Here is a 17,063-nt window from a genome sequence, read left to right as displayed (position 1 = left end):
TCCACCGTCGGCCCGCCTCACCTCCAACACCCATGGACGTCGTCGGCCGCCCTTCATTTCCTTTCTTCTCCTCGCCGTCACCACCACCATCATGACAACTAAGCACATATTCAACAATCAGCAGGGCCTCGTCGTAAAGGGCCTACATGGCCTCATATCTTCAAACCCTATCCTCAGGCTCGATGCACACAACAAGGTCGTCTACAACTCACAGGCACACCCAGATCGCGTCAGTGTCGTATCAGGAGGCGGAGCAGGTCATGAACCTTTTGCTGCTGCCTATGTCGGCGACGGTATGCTCACAGCTGCAGTGTCCGGAGAGATCTTCGCATCTCCCTCCACCGCGCAGATCACCTCCGCTCTTTCTCTCATCCCCACCGGGAAGGGTGTCCTTTTCATCATCCTGAACTACACTGGCGATGCTCTCCATTTCGGTCTGGCAGCGGAGAAGGCACGCGCGAAGGGTATCAAGGCGGAGATGGTCGTCGTTGGCGATGACGTCGCAGTAGGGAGGAAGCAGGGTGGTCTCGTCGGCAGGCGTGGTCTAGCTGGATGCGTTCTCGTGTGCAAGATCCTCGGTGCAGCTGCTGTTAAGGGAATGGATCTCGAAAATCTCGCCGCATTCGGCAGGCACATTGTTGCCAACCTCGGCACCATCGGCCTCTCCCTTGACCACTGTCATGTTCCTGGCAGGACAGGCGAATGGGAGTCCCTCGAGGCCGGGTCTTGCGAGCTCGGAATGGGCATTCACAACGAGCCCGGTGTCCGCCACATTCATCAACAGCCCGACCCGAAGCACTTGGTCGACGAGATGCTCACCCTGCTGCTTGGTGACGACACGGATCGTAACTTTGTAACGTGGAAGGAGGATGACAAGAACGGAGAGAACGGGGAAGGCCCAGTGCTCATGATAAACAATCTCGGTGGAACGAGCACTCTCGAGATGAGCGCATTTGCTGAGGAGGTTGTCAGCCAACTGGGTAGGTGGACTTTCCCACTGTACAGACGTGTATGCTGACACTTTGGAAAGCATCCAAGTGGTCGGTTTACCCAACTCGCGTCCTCAGCGGTGTATACATGACCTCTTTGAACGGACCTGGATTCTCCGTCACTCTCCTTAACACATCCGGTGTTCAATACCAAGTGCATCTTTTGACTCTTCTAGACGACGTGACCACCGCCACCGGCTGGGCAGGAGCACACGGCGGTTGGCCGAAGGGCAAGCGCAATCTTGCTGCCGAAGCGAAGCAGACCGAGGCGCTGCTCCTCTCCGGCACAGAAGCGGAGGCGACCGATGACCGCAAGGGACCGAAGAACGCAAACCCGAAGGATATCGAGAGCGCCATCCGCGCCGCTTGCCTCAAGGTCATCGCCTCCGAGCCTGATCTCACAAAATGGGACACCCAGGTCGGTGACGGTGATTGCGGTATCACCTTTGCCACCGCTGCTCAGGCTGTCATTGACGGTCTTGGAACCCCTGCGCTTCCCACTACGTTTGCCTCCCAGACGATCGCTTCTATCGTTCATATCCTTGAGCCGACCATGGGTGGTACCTCCGGTGCTATCTTCTCCCTCTACCTAACTGCGCTCTCCGGTGCGCTCCAGACGCAGCCCTGGAATGAGGCGGCCCATTCCGCCTTGGAGGCATTGCTCAAGTACACCCCGGCCAGAGAAGGCGACCGGACGCTGGTCGATTCCCTCTCTCCATTCTGCAAGGCTTTGAAGGAGGGCAAGAGCCTGGACGCTGCCGTCAAGGCTGGTGCAGCGGGCGCAGAGCACACGCGTGGAATGAGGGCGCGGCTGGGTCGTGCGACCTACGTTGGGGATGGTACTACCGGCACAGAGGGTCTTCCCCCGGATCCCGGTGCATGGGGTGTTGCTGAGCTGTTCAAGGGTATCCAGGAAGGGTTGAGGCTGTAGTCCAAGATAATCGAAGTAGATCGTTTTTCATGAATTCGGCTTCGTCATATTGCAGTCAGCGCATATGCATACTTGAAAACCAAATGAAATATGAATTTCCCTAGTTTCTCGGTGTGAGTCTCATCGGTTCGTGTGAATTAATGGCCCGGCCCTGTCACGATGAGTCGTGGCGATGAAGCTGCACGGGACCAAATTTCCGGCATTCCTCCTCGACCTCAAAGGCCTCGAGATCATCGTCCCGCCAGCGCCAACAGTCAACCTCAAAACCCCGACATAACTCTCGAGATCTAAAATGTAAGTTGCTGTTCTCTTACGGTGGTGGGGTGTGAAAGAGAGGTTGGAGGTGTGGATGGGACATGGATTCTGGGTGGATGCGTGAGATGGACACTGGCTGACGCTGGACATAGGGCCTCCACCACCATCTCCAAGAAGAGAAAGGTAGGCATAACCATCTACAGTCGAACTGCAATAGCTCACGCGGTGTCAGTTCGTTGCTGACGGTGTCTTCCGTGCTGAACTCGGCGAGTTCTTCACTCGTGAGCTCGCTGAAGAGGGTTACTCCGGCTGCGAGGTCCGTGTCACACACGCTCGCACTGAGGTACGCTACTTGGATTCCTCCCGAGGATATAAAAACTCAGCAGCAAAGTAGATCATCATCCGTGCCACCCACACCCAGGAGGTCCTCGGCGAGAAGGGCCGCCGCATTCGCGAGCTTACCGCGCTCGTCCAGAAGCGTTTCAAGTTCCCAGAGAACTCCCTTGAGCTGTACGCCGAGAAGGTCCAGAACCGTGGTCTGTCCGCTGTTGCACAGTGCGAATCTTTGAGGTACAAGCTTCTCGGTGGTCTTGCCGTCCGCAGGTGCGTCATTTCGCTACGTTCAGGGATATATCGGTCTTACTCAAGCCCAGGGCATGCTACGGTGTGCTTCGCTTCGTCATGGAGTCTGAAGCTAAGGGCTGCGAAGTCATCGTTTCCGGCAAGCTCCGTGCTGCTCGTGCCAAGTCCATGAAGTTCACCGACGGTTTCATGATCCACTCCGGTCAACCCGCTCGCGATTTTGTCGACTACGCTGTCCGCCACGTCCTCCTCCGCCAAGGTGTCCTCGGTATCAAGGTGAAGATCATGAAAGCCTGGGATCCAGAAGGACGCCTCGGCCCTCGCAAACCCCTTCCCGATACCGTCACCATTATCGAGCCCCCGATCGACAAGCTCATCACCGAGCCTCTGTCGGAACAGAAGGGCCCACAGGAGCAGGCTATCCCCCCACCGGCACCTCAACAGCCGGTGGAAGAGCAGCTAGTTCAGGAGTAGACCGTTATTCCCTGGCTTTACGCGTTACGTTTCTTTGTCATGTTCTACCTGTGAAAAAGCAGAGTGTTCTGCTACAATCATCTTGATGGAGTGACATATATGTGGGATTATCGTCTGTGCTACGTTGCTGCTGGATTACCGCATACCCATCGTGTGCTGAGCCCTTGTTACATGGCACTCAGAAGTGCAATCCGCAAAGTGGTTATGGTGCTTTCTTACTTAAGCATTCTTTGACATACTTTTGATGGCCAGGGTGGGTTATATTTAAATTGTTATCTGAGCAAGGCTCATATTTCTGTCACCTTGCGCTACATGGTGATTGCATTTCCTTCATGTTTTGGAGGGCCAAATCGGATAGTCCTGTCGCTCGAGGAGGAATAGATTTAATCAATTGTTGTCATTTTGAATTTCTGGGTTCGGCCCCGAGAGCATGTGGGACGCGTCGAGACGCGTCCTCTATGGACGCGAAACAAATTAAGCTAGTCACGCGTTTCTGTTTCTTTCTCTTGCTCACCAGGACGCAAAGGACGGACACACTACATTACAGTCCTCTTCTACATCTTCACTGCTTTAATATTTGACAATGGGGTCCTACGACGAACAACGGTACTTGTTCATCTCTGCTTTTGGTACAATTGTTCTGATCCGAGACAGTGCTGCTAACATTGCTAAAAACAAGGAAATTCTGGCCAGTCTTAACCTCGGTGCACCAATGTTTGCTACACCCGTTCCCGCCGCTGCTTTTCTCGAGGAGAGCGTATCATCTAAACGACCCAAGACGTCTCAGTCTGGTCCCAAAAAGAAGAAGGTTCGCAAGGTGCTCTCTACTGTCGACAACGACAGTAGCAGCGCTCCTACATTGCGACGCAGTACTCGCGCTGCGGCACGTGGTGTATCTTATCGTGAGGATGACGATCGCTCCTTCAAGAATGAATCGCCAAATAAGGGGAAGGAAGAGGAAGATTACGAGGAATCTGACAGCGACGAGGAGGAAGAGGACGCCGATTCTTCCGTCAGGACGCCGCAGCGCAAGGCTCAAAGGCTCGGCATTCGCACTCAAGATCCAAAGCAATTTGGGCATATTCCCGGGGTTGAAATTGGAACTTGGTGGGAGAGTCGGTGAGTTTGGTCCCAACTCTATGTTCCACTTAAGCTCATATATGCGCTTGAAACAGCATGGATTGCAGCACAGCTGCTATTCACGCGTGAGTAGAAACAGTCTAGTGCTGACGCCGAGGCTGAATTGGGTAGTCCAACTGTATGCGGGATTGCTGGGTCAGCACGCGACGGGGGCGCCTTCAGCATCGCTCTGTCTGGTGGTTACGAGGACGATATCGATCAAGGCTACGTTTTGTGAGCTAGGGTGTCCTAACATACCCCGACTTAACTAACCACGGTTTTAGTACCTACACCGGAGCTGGTGGGCGTGATTTGAAAGGAACACCACAGAACCGCAAGAATGTGAGTTGAAGGGGTTATCCGCATGGCCTACAGCTAACATCTCATCAGCTTCGTACGGCTCCACAGTCGAAGGATCAAAGCTTCGAGCATATCTACAACAAAGCGCTCGAGAAGTCCGTTGAAACGAGGAAGCCGGTTCGTGTTGTCCGTGGCTTTAAGCTTCAGTCCAAATATGCGCCAAAGGAAGGGTATGTCCTTCAAGCCGCACGTTGTTTGTGATCTGACCGCGCCCATCAGGTATCGCTACGATGGGCTCTATATTGTGAGGATACACTTCTTTTGCGAGGCTAGTCCGTGACACTGATCATGTGTGTTAGGTCGAGAAGGCTTGGATGGAGACAGGCCTGAATCCTGGGGGATTCAAGGTCTGCAAGTTTGCTCTATGTGTGAGTGGACATGGGCCGGTTGTACCATTATTATCCTCACATATGTTCATAGCGCCTCGAAGGCCAGCCTCCAATTCCAATCAATAAAGACTGGAAAGGGGATGACGAGGAGGAGGATGCTGAGGATGCATCTGGTGATGCTGAGGAAGACCCCGAGTCAGAGGTTGAAGAGAAGGAGTCCGTTAAGAAGAGTACGCGCAAAGGCAAGGAGGGAAAGGAAGAGGCGAAGAAAGATGAAGTGGAGGACGACAAAGAGAACGCTGTTGTGTGAAAGGTGCATGATTTCGTTCCACAAATTTTGCCCCTCGTATATCTCCGAGTTTCTCGTACTTATTATTCAGACTGGTCATCTTTTTTTTGTAGTAATTCGTCTCTACTAGTGCAATAATCTATCGCATTGTTACCGCACACGGATGGTCTGTGCTCCTCGTTACCATGCTTAGTTGGATGATAATAGTAATGCTTGGCGGCGCTTTATCCTCACCGCCTCAACGGCGGTTAGGTGTCCCTCTACCACCATGCATGCCGTATCTTAGATCTAGTACCGAAAGGAAATCGATTCGTTCGGATTAACGGCCAAGCTTCAGATCTCTCAATGTGCTGTCACTCGTGTTAGTCACAGCAAGGTGTCACTGGCCGGCAACACGTCAGTAAAGCAATTGGGGGAACTTAGCAACTAAATATTAGCAGCAATTTCACTTGTAAACGATAGAGAAATACAGTAAGAAGTGAATCATGATAACCAGACAGCAGTATTGGGGGATGAAAGGAGCGACCTGCCCTAAACATACAGTTTCAGCCGCAATAATCTGCTCCCGCTTGACAATAATAACCCTAACATCCCCTCGACCCTTGAGCGGAGTGCACGTCCTCGACACCCCTTGCTCCTCATCATTCGACATGCCTCCCAAGCTCGACCCCAATGAGATCAAGGTCATCACCCTTCGTGCCACAGGTGGTGAGGTCGGTGCATCATCTGCGCTCGCCCCAAAAATCGGTCCTCTTGGTCTGGTGCGTCTATCTGAACTCGTTTCCCAGGTAGAGGTTTAATCATTCCATGCAGTCTCCGAAGAAGGTCGGCGAAGATATCGCAAAAGCTACGTCAGACTGGAAGGGCCTCCGTGTGACTGTCAAGCTCACAATACAAAATCGTCAAGCTGCCGTTTCTGTTGTCCCCTCTGCTTCCTCCCTTGTCATCCGGGCGCTCAAGGGTAGGCCTTTGCCGTAGAAAACCCCACTTCTCGACTAATATGTTTACTCGCAGAGCCCCCGCGTGACCGTAAGAAGGAGAAGAACATCAAGCACACGGGGAATATTTCCCTGGATGAGATGATCGAGATTGCTCGGATTATGCGGGACCGGTCACTGGCCAAGAACCTGGCCGGCACATTGAAGGAGATGCTGGGGACTGCGCAGTCCGTGGGTTGCACCATCGATGGGCAACCAGCTCACGATATCATCGAGGCAATCGATGCTGGGGAGATCGATGTACCGGATGAGTAGATGCGTGCGGGTTGTTCTTTCCTACCATGACTGCCGCTGCGTTTGGGTTTGTGCATGAATACCATATCATTACGAACTGCATTTATTATGAAAGCTGCCTTGGTCACTCGCTAAACCAATACCTTGCAACCAATATTAATGCGTGGGAGGTGTTCTCAAACCTGATTCCGTGTCCTGCTTTGTTTGAGGACCGCAATAGGAGTATACATACCATTCCGCTGAGCTGGTTCGAAATCCATCATTGATTAATCCAAAAGTATTGGTTAACATTACAATGACGAGTGTGTGAATCCAATACTAACAATCGTGTAGGTTATAATTTTACATCGTCTCTACGTACCAAAGAGGCTGCTAAAGAAGCTGTCCGGTCAGGGTTACGCTCTCATCGCATTGCACGACGGCAACGGGCTGCGCTGGTTCCGCACACACCGCTTACAGCTCCTTTCTTTACAACCACCATCTCTCTCACCTCGTTCTTTCTCTCAGTTTACTCTTCTCTCATTTCATCTCAACTTCTATTGTCATGTCTTGGTTCAAGAGGGATAAGACTGTCATCCCACCTGTCACAGACAACTCCCATGACTACAATTCCCGCTTCGATAGAAACACTGGTGGGACGCAACCAGCTCCCAACCAGTCCGACCCTAGGCAAAACTACTATCGACCTTCCAATGCTACCTACAATGCCTCCCGCGACCGTGATCTCTACTCGACACCCGCTGCACCTCCACCATCCAATGACCCCTATGCTCGCAGACAGATCGGCCTGGATCCGTACAAGTTGAAGGGTCGCCACCCTGGTGGTGTAGATCAAGACCGAGCTGAGCTATTCGATGGCTATGATCCGAAGGCTCAGGCTGCCCGTGAAAGGAATCGCTTTCGGGATATCACCTCGGGTGACGACGACATCACCGCTGGGGATGAGCAGACTCAGACCCAGATGGACTCGGAAGAAGAGGTCGAGGCGATCAAGAAAGATATCAGGTGGACGAAGCAGGAGACTGTGGGATCCTCCCGTAACGCTTTGCGACTGGCTCGGGAGGCTGAGGAGACCGCAAGGAACACCTTGCTGAAGCTGGGCGATCAATCTGGCATGTGGCCCTGGTCCGTTTCCTGTGTTATTAGCTAATATTGCTGTACAGAGAAGCTCGCTGATACTGAGCGCCACCTTGATATCGCGAAAGCGCACACTAACAGGGCCGAAGATGCTACGAATGAGCTCAAACAGCTTAACCGCTCCATATTCCGCCCCGTCATCACCTGGGATAAGAAGGGGAAGCGTGCGGCAGAGCAAGCACGCATGGAAGCCCGCCATGACGATGAGCGGTCAGAACGTGAGAAGGCGATGGCGGACGTCCGCGAAACCCAGAACCGTATCGGCAAGGCATCCACGTACGGCATGTCGACCGAAGACGAGATTCAGAGGAAGGCCAATCGCATCCGGGGCGAAGGACGGAAGCGCTATCAGTTCGAGGCGACTGAGAGCGACGACGAGCTCGAAGATGAACTTGATGACAACTTGGGTGAGATTGGCGAAGTGGCAAAGCGGCTCAAAGCGATTGCGATGGCACAAGGCGAGGAGATTGACGACCAAATCATTCGCGTCAAGAACTTGGAAGACAAGACGGGCTCACTGACAGGAAAGATTGATCGTGGCACGGACAGGCTGAAGAGGATCAAATGAAGAATGGATTGGAGCATTGTATATTAACAAAGATACCGTCGAAGCAGTCCCAATGTCAGATTGCAATACCATGATTTGTTACATTTCCAACAATTCGCAAGTATGAGTCACACGTTGAACTGCTTTGCTATTGGCCCATGACATAGAGTCATGTTTTACATATCTTGAAAGATAGATCTACAGTAATGCGGATAGTCTACTGTCTAGTGCTACAACAGCACGGGGAATAGCAGTAATTTTCACTTGCACGCAGTCTTGAGCGTACACAGAACATGGTTGAAAGAAAAGAGGATAATTATCACATATCTTCAGTCATCCGAGGTCTCGCTATAACACTTTCTCCTTTCCGACCCAGCCTTTCCTTCCAGCGAGGAAACGATGCTCGAGGATGCGAGACGCCTGCGGTCGGTCATCCACATCGATGGACAAACACCTCCGCACCAGGTCCCCAGCATCTTCTAATGTTCCTCCCCCATCGTTCTCTTCTCCTTCACGACCTGCCTCCACATCCCGATGACCTTCCTCAAATCCTGGTCCACAGCGCGCCTCCAGGGCTGCTGCTGCCTTGCTACCCGGTGCCAGACCTGCCTGTGCCTCGGTGGCCGTGGCGTATGGGCATTCGCCGACTAGCAGCACGTAGCCAATAACACCAAGCGCATAGACATCTTGCGGCTTGCCTGTGTATCGCTCTCCTCGGAGTATCTCGGGGCCCGCATAATCAAGACTGCGATGCACGTGAGCATGGTTGATGAGCGATAGGATCGGGTCCACTCACGTTCCACTGAATGTATCCCAGTACTTCCCTTCTCGCCAACCGCTTGCACAGCTACCAAAATCGATAAGGTAACAGGTGCCATTCGGACCCAGAACAACGTTTTCGTCCTTTAGGTCCCGATGAATGATGCCTTTGGAATGAAGGAATTCGACCTGGAAATATGCGTCAGGGAAAGCAGTTCGGGAAGAAGACAATCGCCGTACCCCATCTGCTATTTGGCCGAACAGACTGCGAACATCATACGGAGACAAACCCGCCGGATTTGCCTCTACTAAATCGAACAAGTCGGTTCCCGGTTCTTCGAACGGCATGACCAAATAATAGTAGTGAGCATCTTCCCAGAATTCTAGGAGCTTGCCGATGTTGTCATGCCCGCGTTGTTGTACCGGTTCCCTGGTGAGGTCCGGAGGGAATTCCTTCCGACTCGGATGCCATGGTCGAGGGATGAGGAGGTTAGGGACATTAGTGAGGAATAAAAGTACATAGATCTCGATTGGGATTGTTCCATATTGACGATGCCGCTTCCAAGAATCGGCAAGGATGCGAGACTTGATCACGTATTTGATGATGAGAGGCGGCTACACAGACATGAGCAACGGATATATGCACGTTTACGGTCAGAGACATACCCCGAACGGCAGACCGTTGGCATCTACTCGTCGAGCCCTCTTCACCAAGCCATATGCGCCTCTACCGGCGTCAGCCTCGATCCCAAAACCGGCGAGGGCAGCTTCGTCGTCGTAAGAGTCGTCATCATACTCAGAAGCCACAGAGGGGGCTGATGCTGAGCGTGCGGAGAATGTAGAAGAAACAGATGCGTTGCGAGTGAGGACAGGTGATTTGTTGTTAAAGGGTGTGTATATTGGAGAATAAGTGATCTCTTGCTTCTCGAGAGGTGTGCGCGGATCTTGGTCGTTCATGAGATACTCTGCATCAGAATTGCGGCGAGAGAGTGGCATCATGACCGAGAGAGCGAGGGAGGCGGTGGAGTTGGTCCGGGATAGGCTGATGCGTGGGGAGACTGGCGGGAGCTCTTCTGGGTTAAGATCGGAGGGCGGGGGCATGTGTCGCCCGGAGATGAGGGATATGCGCCGAGAAGGGGCACGACGAGATGGGCGTATGCCAGGGGAGGTAGGGGTAGCGGTGATCGAACCAGGGGTGATGGTGTCGGCGGTACGTATGCTGGGTTCCTGGTCAGGCAGATGAGATGTTTCGATGGGTGGGAGAGAACGAGGAGAGGTCGAGGGTGGTGATATGTCGATGTCCTTGACCCCTAGGACTGCGGTCTCTGAAACAGGGGATTTGGATGCAGACGAGGATTGCTCGTCGTCTTCTACCACGTTCGCGTCGTCCTCTCTGTCGTGGTCCCACCTCCAGTCGAAACCGCGACCAACGCCCGATACGCCCCAGCTGCCGCTAATGCTGCGGAAAGTCTGTTGTGGACGTGCGAGACGTTCTGAGGAAGAGTTTGAGTCGCGTGAGCCAGATCTGTCTCGTTGCTTGAGAGGAGGAGAAGGGTTTGGACGGAATGACATTGGGTTGAGAGTGAGAGCTTCAGCCATGTGTAGGAGTGTATTGAGAGGGGTGGCGAGGCAGGGTGCTTTGTTTACGTGACTTGTGACAGATTTGCAGAGAGAGAAGTGAAGCAGAGTGAGTGGATAGCAGAGAGAGGATGTATGCGAATGATTTATGGTAGTTGGATTGTGTTGGTTGGTAAACAAATGGGCAGTGAGGAGGACGTTTGGGGCGGTGAGGAGGAGGAGAAAGAGCAGTGAAGGAGGATGGCGGTGAGTCGGTGGGAGGCGGGTGAAGAGGGGGAGAGGCAGATCCCTTCTCACAACATAACTAACCACGGCACATCCACTCACACAATCACTTCCCACACGTTCCGACACCGCTCTTCGCCACAACTTGGCAATGTAATTATCTCCTTTAGATATTTTTACATTGGATATTACACAACGACATTACTATAAACAATACACTCCGTCATGACCCCTTCTCATCATTCTACACCATCAAAAGAAGTTTTCAGCCCCACAAGCCGGGCACAAACAACCGCTATTTCTAACCCCTTACAATACATCCGTATTCTTCTTATCTTCCCCTTCCCCCTGACAGCACACAAAGCGCCTCATCATCCAATCCCCGATACCCGCGATAGCCTTGACAGCCCTGTCACGAATATAGGTCCACTCCTCCTCGGCGTTTAATGGATGGCCAATACCCTCCAGGTCGACAGCAATCATCTGGCTTCCTATAGCGCTTCGGGACATCTCACGCATTCTCACACCCGCCTCATTCATTTGCGCTTTACATGGTCATGTCCATTAATTTCAGCGTCTCATCATCAAACAGAAGACGCTAGATCTAACCTCATTGCCCTGGCGCTTGATCGCATTGTGCTCCTTGGCAGTTACTTCGGGGCAGTATTATCTAAGCAATGGGGTTTTCAGCTTCCGCACAAAGTCGTCCGATCCATGGCGGAACATGTATGGGCACCGACGTCGACCCTGGCATCTGTGCACTCCGCAGGCATGCTCTCCGGCCCCCGGCAATCCCATCACCTCGACCACCATGGCAGACCTCCATGACTGGCGAGTACAGCTCGTACTTGGCCTCAGTGCCTTGACCGTGTACCTCATTGTTAATCTCATTCTGAGGCTCCGGATGAGTTCATGACGATGTGACACATTGCAATTGAGACTGACCCACGAATCTGCAGGCAGTCAGTTTCACCCATAGCAAATTCTACCCATTCGCCCCTTATGAGATGCCCGGTGCTCTGCTGCCATCCACACGATGGACGGCTGGCCCTCTCTATGCTTGGCGAGGGCGACGTGGCTGGGTACCTGCGTAATAGATCGGTTGGGTATATGATTACCAGGTGAGTTTGTCAGTCACCATTTCTAACCTTGTTACTAATGGATGATCCCAGGGGAGGAGCCCATCAAGAGGAAGACATACCCCATGATCCTGTTGCACACCCTGTGCACTGGACAAGTTGGGCATATAACATAGATGGTGGAACACTCTTCCATGTACACTGTGACTATGAGCTTGTCTACTACCCCTTCCTGTGGGGTGTCCACAAGGATGACAAGCACAAATGCCCTGTTCCAAAGTATAATCCACCCCCTGGGCCAAACTTCCCTGGTCCATGTTGGGATGGAGAGGACAAAGGTGGTGGGGGTGGGGCAGGAGGTCACAGATGGGGAGGTAGCAGAGGCGGCTCATCTTCAATTGCAAATCCAATGACTACCTGTGTCCATTAGCTTGACAGATACATCCTAGATATGCTTGATTTTTCTGAATGACATTCTCTGATGATGAAATGTTCTGCAGCACACCACATGACTTACTCTCAACAAAATCATATCACAACACTCCCTACCTACCAATAACATAGGTGGTGCTCTACAGTATCAATTAGAAATAAGTATTCCTGCATCACACATGGTTAAATATATAAATCTTATTGGAAAATGGTTGCCTGCACACCAGTTCACCAAGAAAATTCAACTTTAACTTCACCAAGTTTTCTAGCTTTGAATATGTCTGGGGCCCTTGATATCTCATATGCCATGATATTTTATCCAATACAGTAGTCTATCAGAGCAGAATTGAGGGAGATATGCATTGCCGGAGTTTTGCTCATTTCTCCAAACAACTTACTTTTTGTCATGTGCCATGGATTATGTAAACTGCAGTAATTATTAGATAAGAACACCTAAATCTGCCTCCACAAGCAGACCCTGACACATAGTGAGTGCCCTGGCTAGTGCTGGATAGAATTGCACCAATGCTGGGTCAAATGCATGACTGGCATAGATGTCCTTGACCATCTTTTAATCCCCCAGTTTGGGCAAGTTGGTTAATGAGATGGAACCAGGCTAGCCTGCAGAGCAGAACCCCAATCACAGGTGACCATTTTTTTCAGGACCACAGAGTTGTGGTGTGGCTTGCACTGGTAGGGTCTTGTTCCTGTCTTGCTGCCTGACAGCAACATCAGAACATTGTGAAGCTCTGCCCTTCCTGCACCTGAAACTGTCCACACTGTCTTTATGTAGTCACCAATGAACAGTGTGTGGCCTGCACCAACTGTCCTTCAAGGAAAGTTGGTGGGTTTTGTACCTGTGTGTGGTGACAAGGGTGTCATCTGCCATAAATGGTATTCCTTGCACAGCTGGAGAGGGACACAGTGCCCTTGTAACATCCATATGAGCCCTTGACTTGGCCACTTTGAATGGACTTCTCCTAACATTGGAATCCCAGTACAATGGTGCCTCTGATTGGAACTGAACTACCATGAGCAACTGGTGCTCCTCATCACTCCAAAATGTTGATCCACAGGTTCAATCTTGACAACCCATATACCCTACTTTTCTTATCCCTTCCACAAGCAGATGCCTGCTGTGGGCACATCAGTTGAGGTATAAAAGAAGAGCAGCCCAGGGTGCTTTTGTATGCTATAGGCAGAGGTGTTCAGATTGCAGCAGATTGCTCTTGCTTGCTTGCCCACTCCACAGACCATGCTGATATTTGAATTGTCAATTGTCCATACCACAGCGATTCCTCACTGGTAAAGGGAGTGCACTGAATGCATGTGCTTGACTGACTTTCCTTTGCCCAGGGAGCCTGCTATCCTGAGGGCAGAGTGGGCCATGTTCAATTATACCTTCTGTCACATGTATTTCTGGTTGGTGATGTCAGCTTCAGCATTCCGGACAGAATGCTGAATGCACTTGAGAGGAGTTTGTCATGTCTCATTGTTTCATCAGGCCAGTCATATCACAACATGTCGGACAGTATCTTGGCTCACATTCTACAGCATGATGCAGCTGATCTGATTGCTCACACATGGGACAACTTTTTCCAAGACATTCCATTTGAATTGGACAGTTCAGATGTCTTGCTCATTGCAAGTGGCTGGACTGTTTACATTTATGGTTACTCTCGGTGCCACCCTGCACACTTTTTGCCACCTTCAGATGACATTTGGACTTGGGAACATCTATGCATTGGTGATCATTTTGAGGCAGACTAAAGGTTAGGAACAGGTAAGTGAGAGACAATATTTCATTTCCATGTGTATTGTTAGTTTAGGACAATATCTGTGAAGAATGCTTTTTGGGGGGTAGCAGAGCACATGACTATCAGAAATCAGGCCATGCGAGTCTGCTTGGATTGTTGACATCTGAAAACTGAAGTCCATATTGGGAAGACCTCACAGCAGCATATCAGAGCCAGAGAGACATGGTAGAGCAAACTGTTGCTTTTGGATCAAATGCTGTGTATCTGGGCAAACCTTGTCTTCACTTTGGTTACAGGCCACACATGCCAACTTGTGCAAGAGAGTTTCAGGATGTGTATTACCACATGTGGGCAAGCTCAAAGCAAAGTGGCTAAATCCTGAACACATCAGATCCCCTGACTTCAGCTTGTTGGTGCTTGAGGCTTGCTCAAAACTGCAGTTGAGTGGCAGGGAAGGAGGATGATGGTGATGTCAGCAAGAACAAAGGGATGAGCAGGTGGCCCAGTGTTTGTTCCTCTGCTCAGGGTCATCCTCAAATGTGGGCATCCCGCAGTTTGCGAGCATCTGAGCTATTGCTCCAGACCATGTCAGTTTATCAGCATCAGCTTCTCCACACTGCTGCTGGTAGGCAGGTAATGGCAGTAAACAAGATGCATTAGTCCAGAGTGAAAATTTTGCACTATCTGTCTGGTCCCTAGCTTATGTAAGCAGGTACTGTATAGTACCTGTAGGTGTGCATTGATATGCACACCTCTCTACTATATGCCAACACTCCCCCTCAGGCCAGAACTAAGCCAAGGTCAGAAACAAAACCTATTAACTTGTGCCTTGTAAGAGCCTTTGTCAGAACATCTGCTACCATCTCAGCCATTGGGCAATACTCAAGTATGAGTGTCTTGTCCTCAACCTTGTCTCAAAGGAAATGGTTCCAGATGTTGAAATGCTTTGTCCTTGCATGAAACTGTTGATCCAGAGAGAGAGCGATAGCAGCTTGATTATTGCAGTAAAGAATCCTGGGCTTGGTTTGCCTGAAACCAAGATTAGATAAAAGTTGTTGAAGCCAAACTATGTGATGAGAGGCAAGGTTGGCTGCTGTGAATTCAGCTTCACATGTTGAAAGAGCCACTAAAGTTTGTTTCTTGGAGGTCCAAGAGATAGTGCCTCCAGCAAGAAGAAACAAGTTGCCAGATATAGACTTTCAATCATCTCAATCAGTTGCCCAATCTGCATCAGAAAAGGTAGTGAACATTGTAGTGTATTCACCAGGTCTACCATATACAAGAGAGTAGTTGTGTGTTCCAGATAAGTACCATAACACATGCTTACCTGCTGTCCAGTGCATAGCCAAAGGATTTGCTGTGTACTGACTCAGTGTCTGACATGCATAGACAATGTCTGGTCAAGTGCCAATAGCTGCATACATGAGAGAACCAATTGCTGTAGCGTATTGTTGTTGATCAACTGCTGCACCAGTATTCTTCTTGAGCTTGACATTTGGATCCAGTGGTGTTGAGACTGGATTGGCATTCTCCATCTGAAAGCACTTCAGGATATTATTGATATAGCTGCTTTGGGAGAAAGCTGTACTCCTATTGGGGTTGTGGGATATCTTGATCCCAACAAGGTATCATGGAGTGCCAAGATCTTTGATGTTGAACTCAGATTTGAGAGCATCTTTGACCTTGGTCATCTCACAGGTATCCATTCACTGCATGTGGAGGGGTCTTTGGTGGAGGCATTCATAGGTATACCCAGGTGAATCCCTGACAGGATGTTCCACATCCTTACTGGTAGTTGATATGCAGTGGGTTACCCAGGTCCACCAGGGTCTCTAGGTATCAATATTGCACACCCTTACCTAGCTAATATAGAGAAGGTAACTGTCAGGGTAACACCTGCAAATACTACCACTAGGCCAAAAGAGCCCTAATATCATGGTTAAGTGATATTTGTCACCTTAACAGACTTGGAGGTCTCTGGCAGCAAGCAAAGCAACCTCACCACAACATTTCAACATGGTGAGTCCCAATTTCCACTGATGAAACAGCTGCTAACTGCCCAAATAGGGGGCTAGCCTTTGATTGGTGGTGCAGCCTTGCTGTTTCTGCCCCTTTTGCAGGTGAGTGATTTCATAAAGAGCAGAAGCAAACACACCTTCTTATACCCCATGCCTCTAGGTGTCTTTCTTGCCCCCCAACCTCCAACTTGGAAGAACTCAAATGAATCACAAACATCAAGCAAGCCCTGAAGATATCGATGATTAGCCTGGATGATGCTGGTGAAGGCTTGGGAGAGATGCTGGTTGGTGCAAAGATGAAGGAGATATTCCTGGCAGACATGGTTGAGGGAGAAGGGTGGAAGGGGAAGGGGAAGGCTCCTGCTCAGTCAGAGATGCCTGCAGCATTCAGGCACAAGCTGTTGCTCGCTGTCCAGGCAGCCAACAGGTTGGAACTTGGGCACATGGGATGAGGCATAGTAGGACCCTGTTCAGGACACTGAGATGCTAAGAAGTGCTTTTTTGAAGCACTCCGGACTGGCTGCTGAGGTCCTTTCAAAAAGCACTGGGAGTGCCATATCAGGGATGATAAGCAACCCTGTGTTTTGTTAAGGAGAAGTGCTTGTAAAAAGCATTTTTCTGAACATTTCAGCCCACTAGTAAATTGGTAGATAATTGATAAATTTTATTAATAAAATTAATCAATACAAAACTCTTATTGAAAGCATTTAGAGCACTTCTAATAGAAATAGGCTGGGGGAAAGCATCCTGGGCAACATGTTGCAACAAGAATTGCATTTATCTGCTCCAAAACTCCTCAAAATCCTGTGAAAACTTCACACAGTCTAGCACAGTCCATACTCAGGTTGAACCACATCATATATGTGGCCAGTATGTTACTCTCAGCAGGTGTGCCAGTGCTGTCCTCCATTTGTGTCAGGGCACCAGCTCATTGCTTGGTCAAGAGACATGACTAAGCCTTTATGACATGG

General features: G+C 50.5%; 6 protein-coding genes across 6 annotated transcripts; 5 read left to right on the top strand and 1 right to left on the bottom strand.

Moving 5' to 3' along the window:
* Positions 1–23: 23 nt before the first annotated feature.
* DACRYDRAFT_22161 (dihydroxyacetone kinase) lies at positions 24–2,018 on the top strand. Its single transcript, XM_040772709.1, has 2 exons — positions 24–980; positions 1,031–2,018. Exons 1-2 carry the CDS (start codon positions 92–94, stop codon positions 1,918–1,920), a joined length of 1,779 nt encoding a protein of 592 aa, XP_040628640.1. The 5' UTR covers positions 24–91; the 3' UTR covers positions 1,921–2,018.
* A 251-nt stretch (positions 2,019–2,269) lies between these two features.
* On the top strand, positions 2,270–3,337 carry DACRYDRAFT_94791 (40S ribosomal protein S3; the record flags this gene model as incomplete). Its single annotated transcript, XM_040777244.1, has 5 exons — positions 2,270–2,295; positions 2,328–2,358; positions 2,408–2,518; positions 2,570–2,778; positions 2,829–3,337. 5 exons carry the CDS (start codon positions 2,270–2,272, stop codon positions 3,229–3,231), a joined length of 780 nt encoding a protein of 259 aa, XP_040628639.1. The 3' UTR covers positions 3,232–3,337.
* Positions 3,338–3,978: 641 nt separating this feature from the next.
* DACRYDRAFT_66665 (uncharacterized protein) lies at positions 3,979–5,414 on the top strand. Its single transcript, XM_040775825.1, has 8 exons — positions 3,979–4,350; positions 4,407–4,436; positions 4,483–4,584; positions 4,635–4,692; positions 4,741–4,880; positions 4,930–4,954; positions 5,010–5,078; positions 5,131–5,414. Exons 2-8 carry the CDS (start codon positions 4,408–4,410, stop codon positions 5,347–5,349), a joined length of 642 nt encoding a protein of 213 aa, XP_040628638.1. The 5' UTR covers positions 3,979–4,350; position 4,407; the 3' UTR covers positions 5,350–5,414.
* Positions 5,415–5,945: 531 nt separating this feature from the next.
* On the top strand, positions 5,946–6,708 carry DACRYDRAFT_22160 (uncharacterized protein; the record flags this gene model as incomplete). Its single annotated transcript, XM_040772708.1, has 3 exons — positions 5,946–6,089; positions 6,142–6,289; positions 6,343–6,708. Coding segments are annotated over exons 1-3 (494 nt in total), but the record flags the coding sequence as incomplete, so codon positions are not given.
* A 396-nt stretch (positions 6,709–7,104) lies between these two features.
* Positions 7,105–8,265, top strand: DACRYDRAFT_52508 (uncharacterized protein; the record flags this gene model as incomplete). The annotated part of the gene is made up of 2 exons (XM_040775114.1): positions 7,105–7,689; positions 7,726–8,265. The coding sequence occupies 2 exons, from the start codon at positions 7,105–7,107 to the stop codon at positions 8,263–8,265; spliced, it is 1,125 nt and encodes a 374-aa protein (XP_040628637.1).
* Positions 8,266–8,380: 115 nt separating this feature from the next.
* DACRYDRAFT_94788 (kinase-like protein) lies at positions 8,381–10,681 on the bottom strand. Its single transcript, XM_040777243.1, has 4 exons — positions 9,670–10,681; positions 9,244–9,618; positions 9,041–9,192; positions 8,381–8,989 (listed from the first exon to the last, which is right to left on the bottom strand). Exons 1-4 carry the CDS (start codon positions 10,600–10,602, stop codon positions 8,593–8,595), a joined length of 1,857 nt encoding a protein of 618 aa, XP_040628636.1. The 5' UTR covers positions 10,603–10,681; the 3' UTR covers positions 8,381–8,592.
* Positions 10,682–17,063: the final 6,382 nt, after the last annotated feature.

Source organism: Dacryopinax primogenitus (assembly GCF_000292625.1).
Source record: "Dacryopinax primogenitus strain DJM-731 SS1 chromosome Unknown DACRYscaffold_9, whole genome shotgun sequence".
Taxonomy (NCBI): domain Eukaryota; kingdom Fungi; phylum Basidiomycota; class Dacrymycetes; order Dacrymycetales; family Dacrymycetaceae; genus Dacryopinax; species Dacryopinax primogenitus.
The sequence above is the reverse complement of the archived record's forward strand: the minus strand, read 5'-3'. Positions and strand labels throughout refer to the sequence as shown.

Excerpts from the sequence above, each read along its gene's own strand:
- DACRYDRAFT_66665 (XM_040775825.1), top strand. The coding sequence starts at position 4,408 with ATGGATTGCAGCACAGCTGCTATTCACGC. Across the intron at positions 4,881-4,929 it reads AAATATGCGCCAAAGGAAGG|GTATCGCTACGATGGGCTCT; the intron begins GTATGTCCTTCA and ends CGCGCCCATCAG. Across the intron at positions 5,079-5,130 it reads TCTGCAAGTTTGCTCTATGT|CGCCTCGAAGGCCAGCCTCC; the intron begins GTGAGTGGACAT and ends ATATGTTCATAG.
- DACRYDRAFT_22161 (XM_040772709.1), top strand. The coding sequence starts at position 92 with ATGACAACTAAGCACATATTCAACAATCAGCAGGGCCTCGTCGTAAAG. Across the intron at positions 981-1,030 it reads GGAGGTTGTCAGCCAACTGG|CATCCAAGTGGTCGGTTTAC; the intron begins GTAGGTGGACTT and ends CACTTTGGAAAG.
- DACRYDRAFT_94788 (XM_040777243.1), bottom strand. The coding sequence starts at position 10,602 with ATGGCTGAAGCTCTCACTCTCAACCCAATGTCATTCCGTCCAAACCCT. Across the intron at positions 9,193-9,243 it reads TCGGCCAAATAGCAGATGGG|GTCGAATTCCTTCATTCCAA; the intron begins GTACGGCGATTG and ends GCATATTTCCAG. Across the intron at positions 8,990-9,040 it reads TGGGATACATTCAGTGGAAC|TCTTGATTATGCGGGCCCCG; the intron begins GTGAGTGGACCC and ends CGTGCATCGCAG.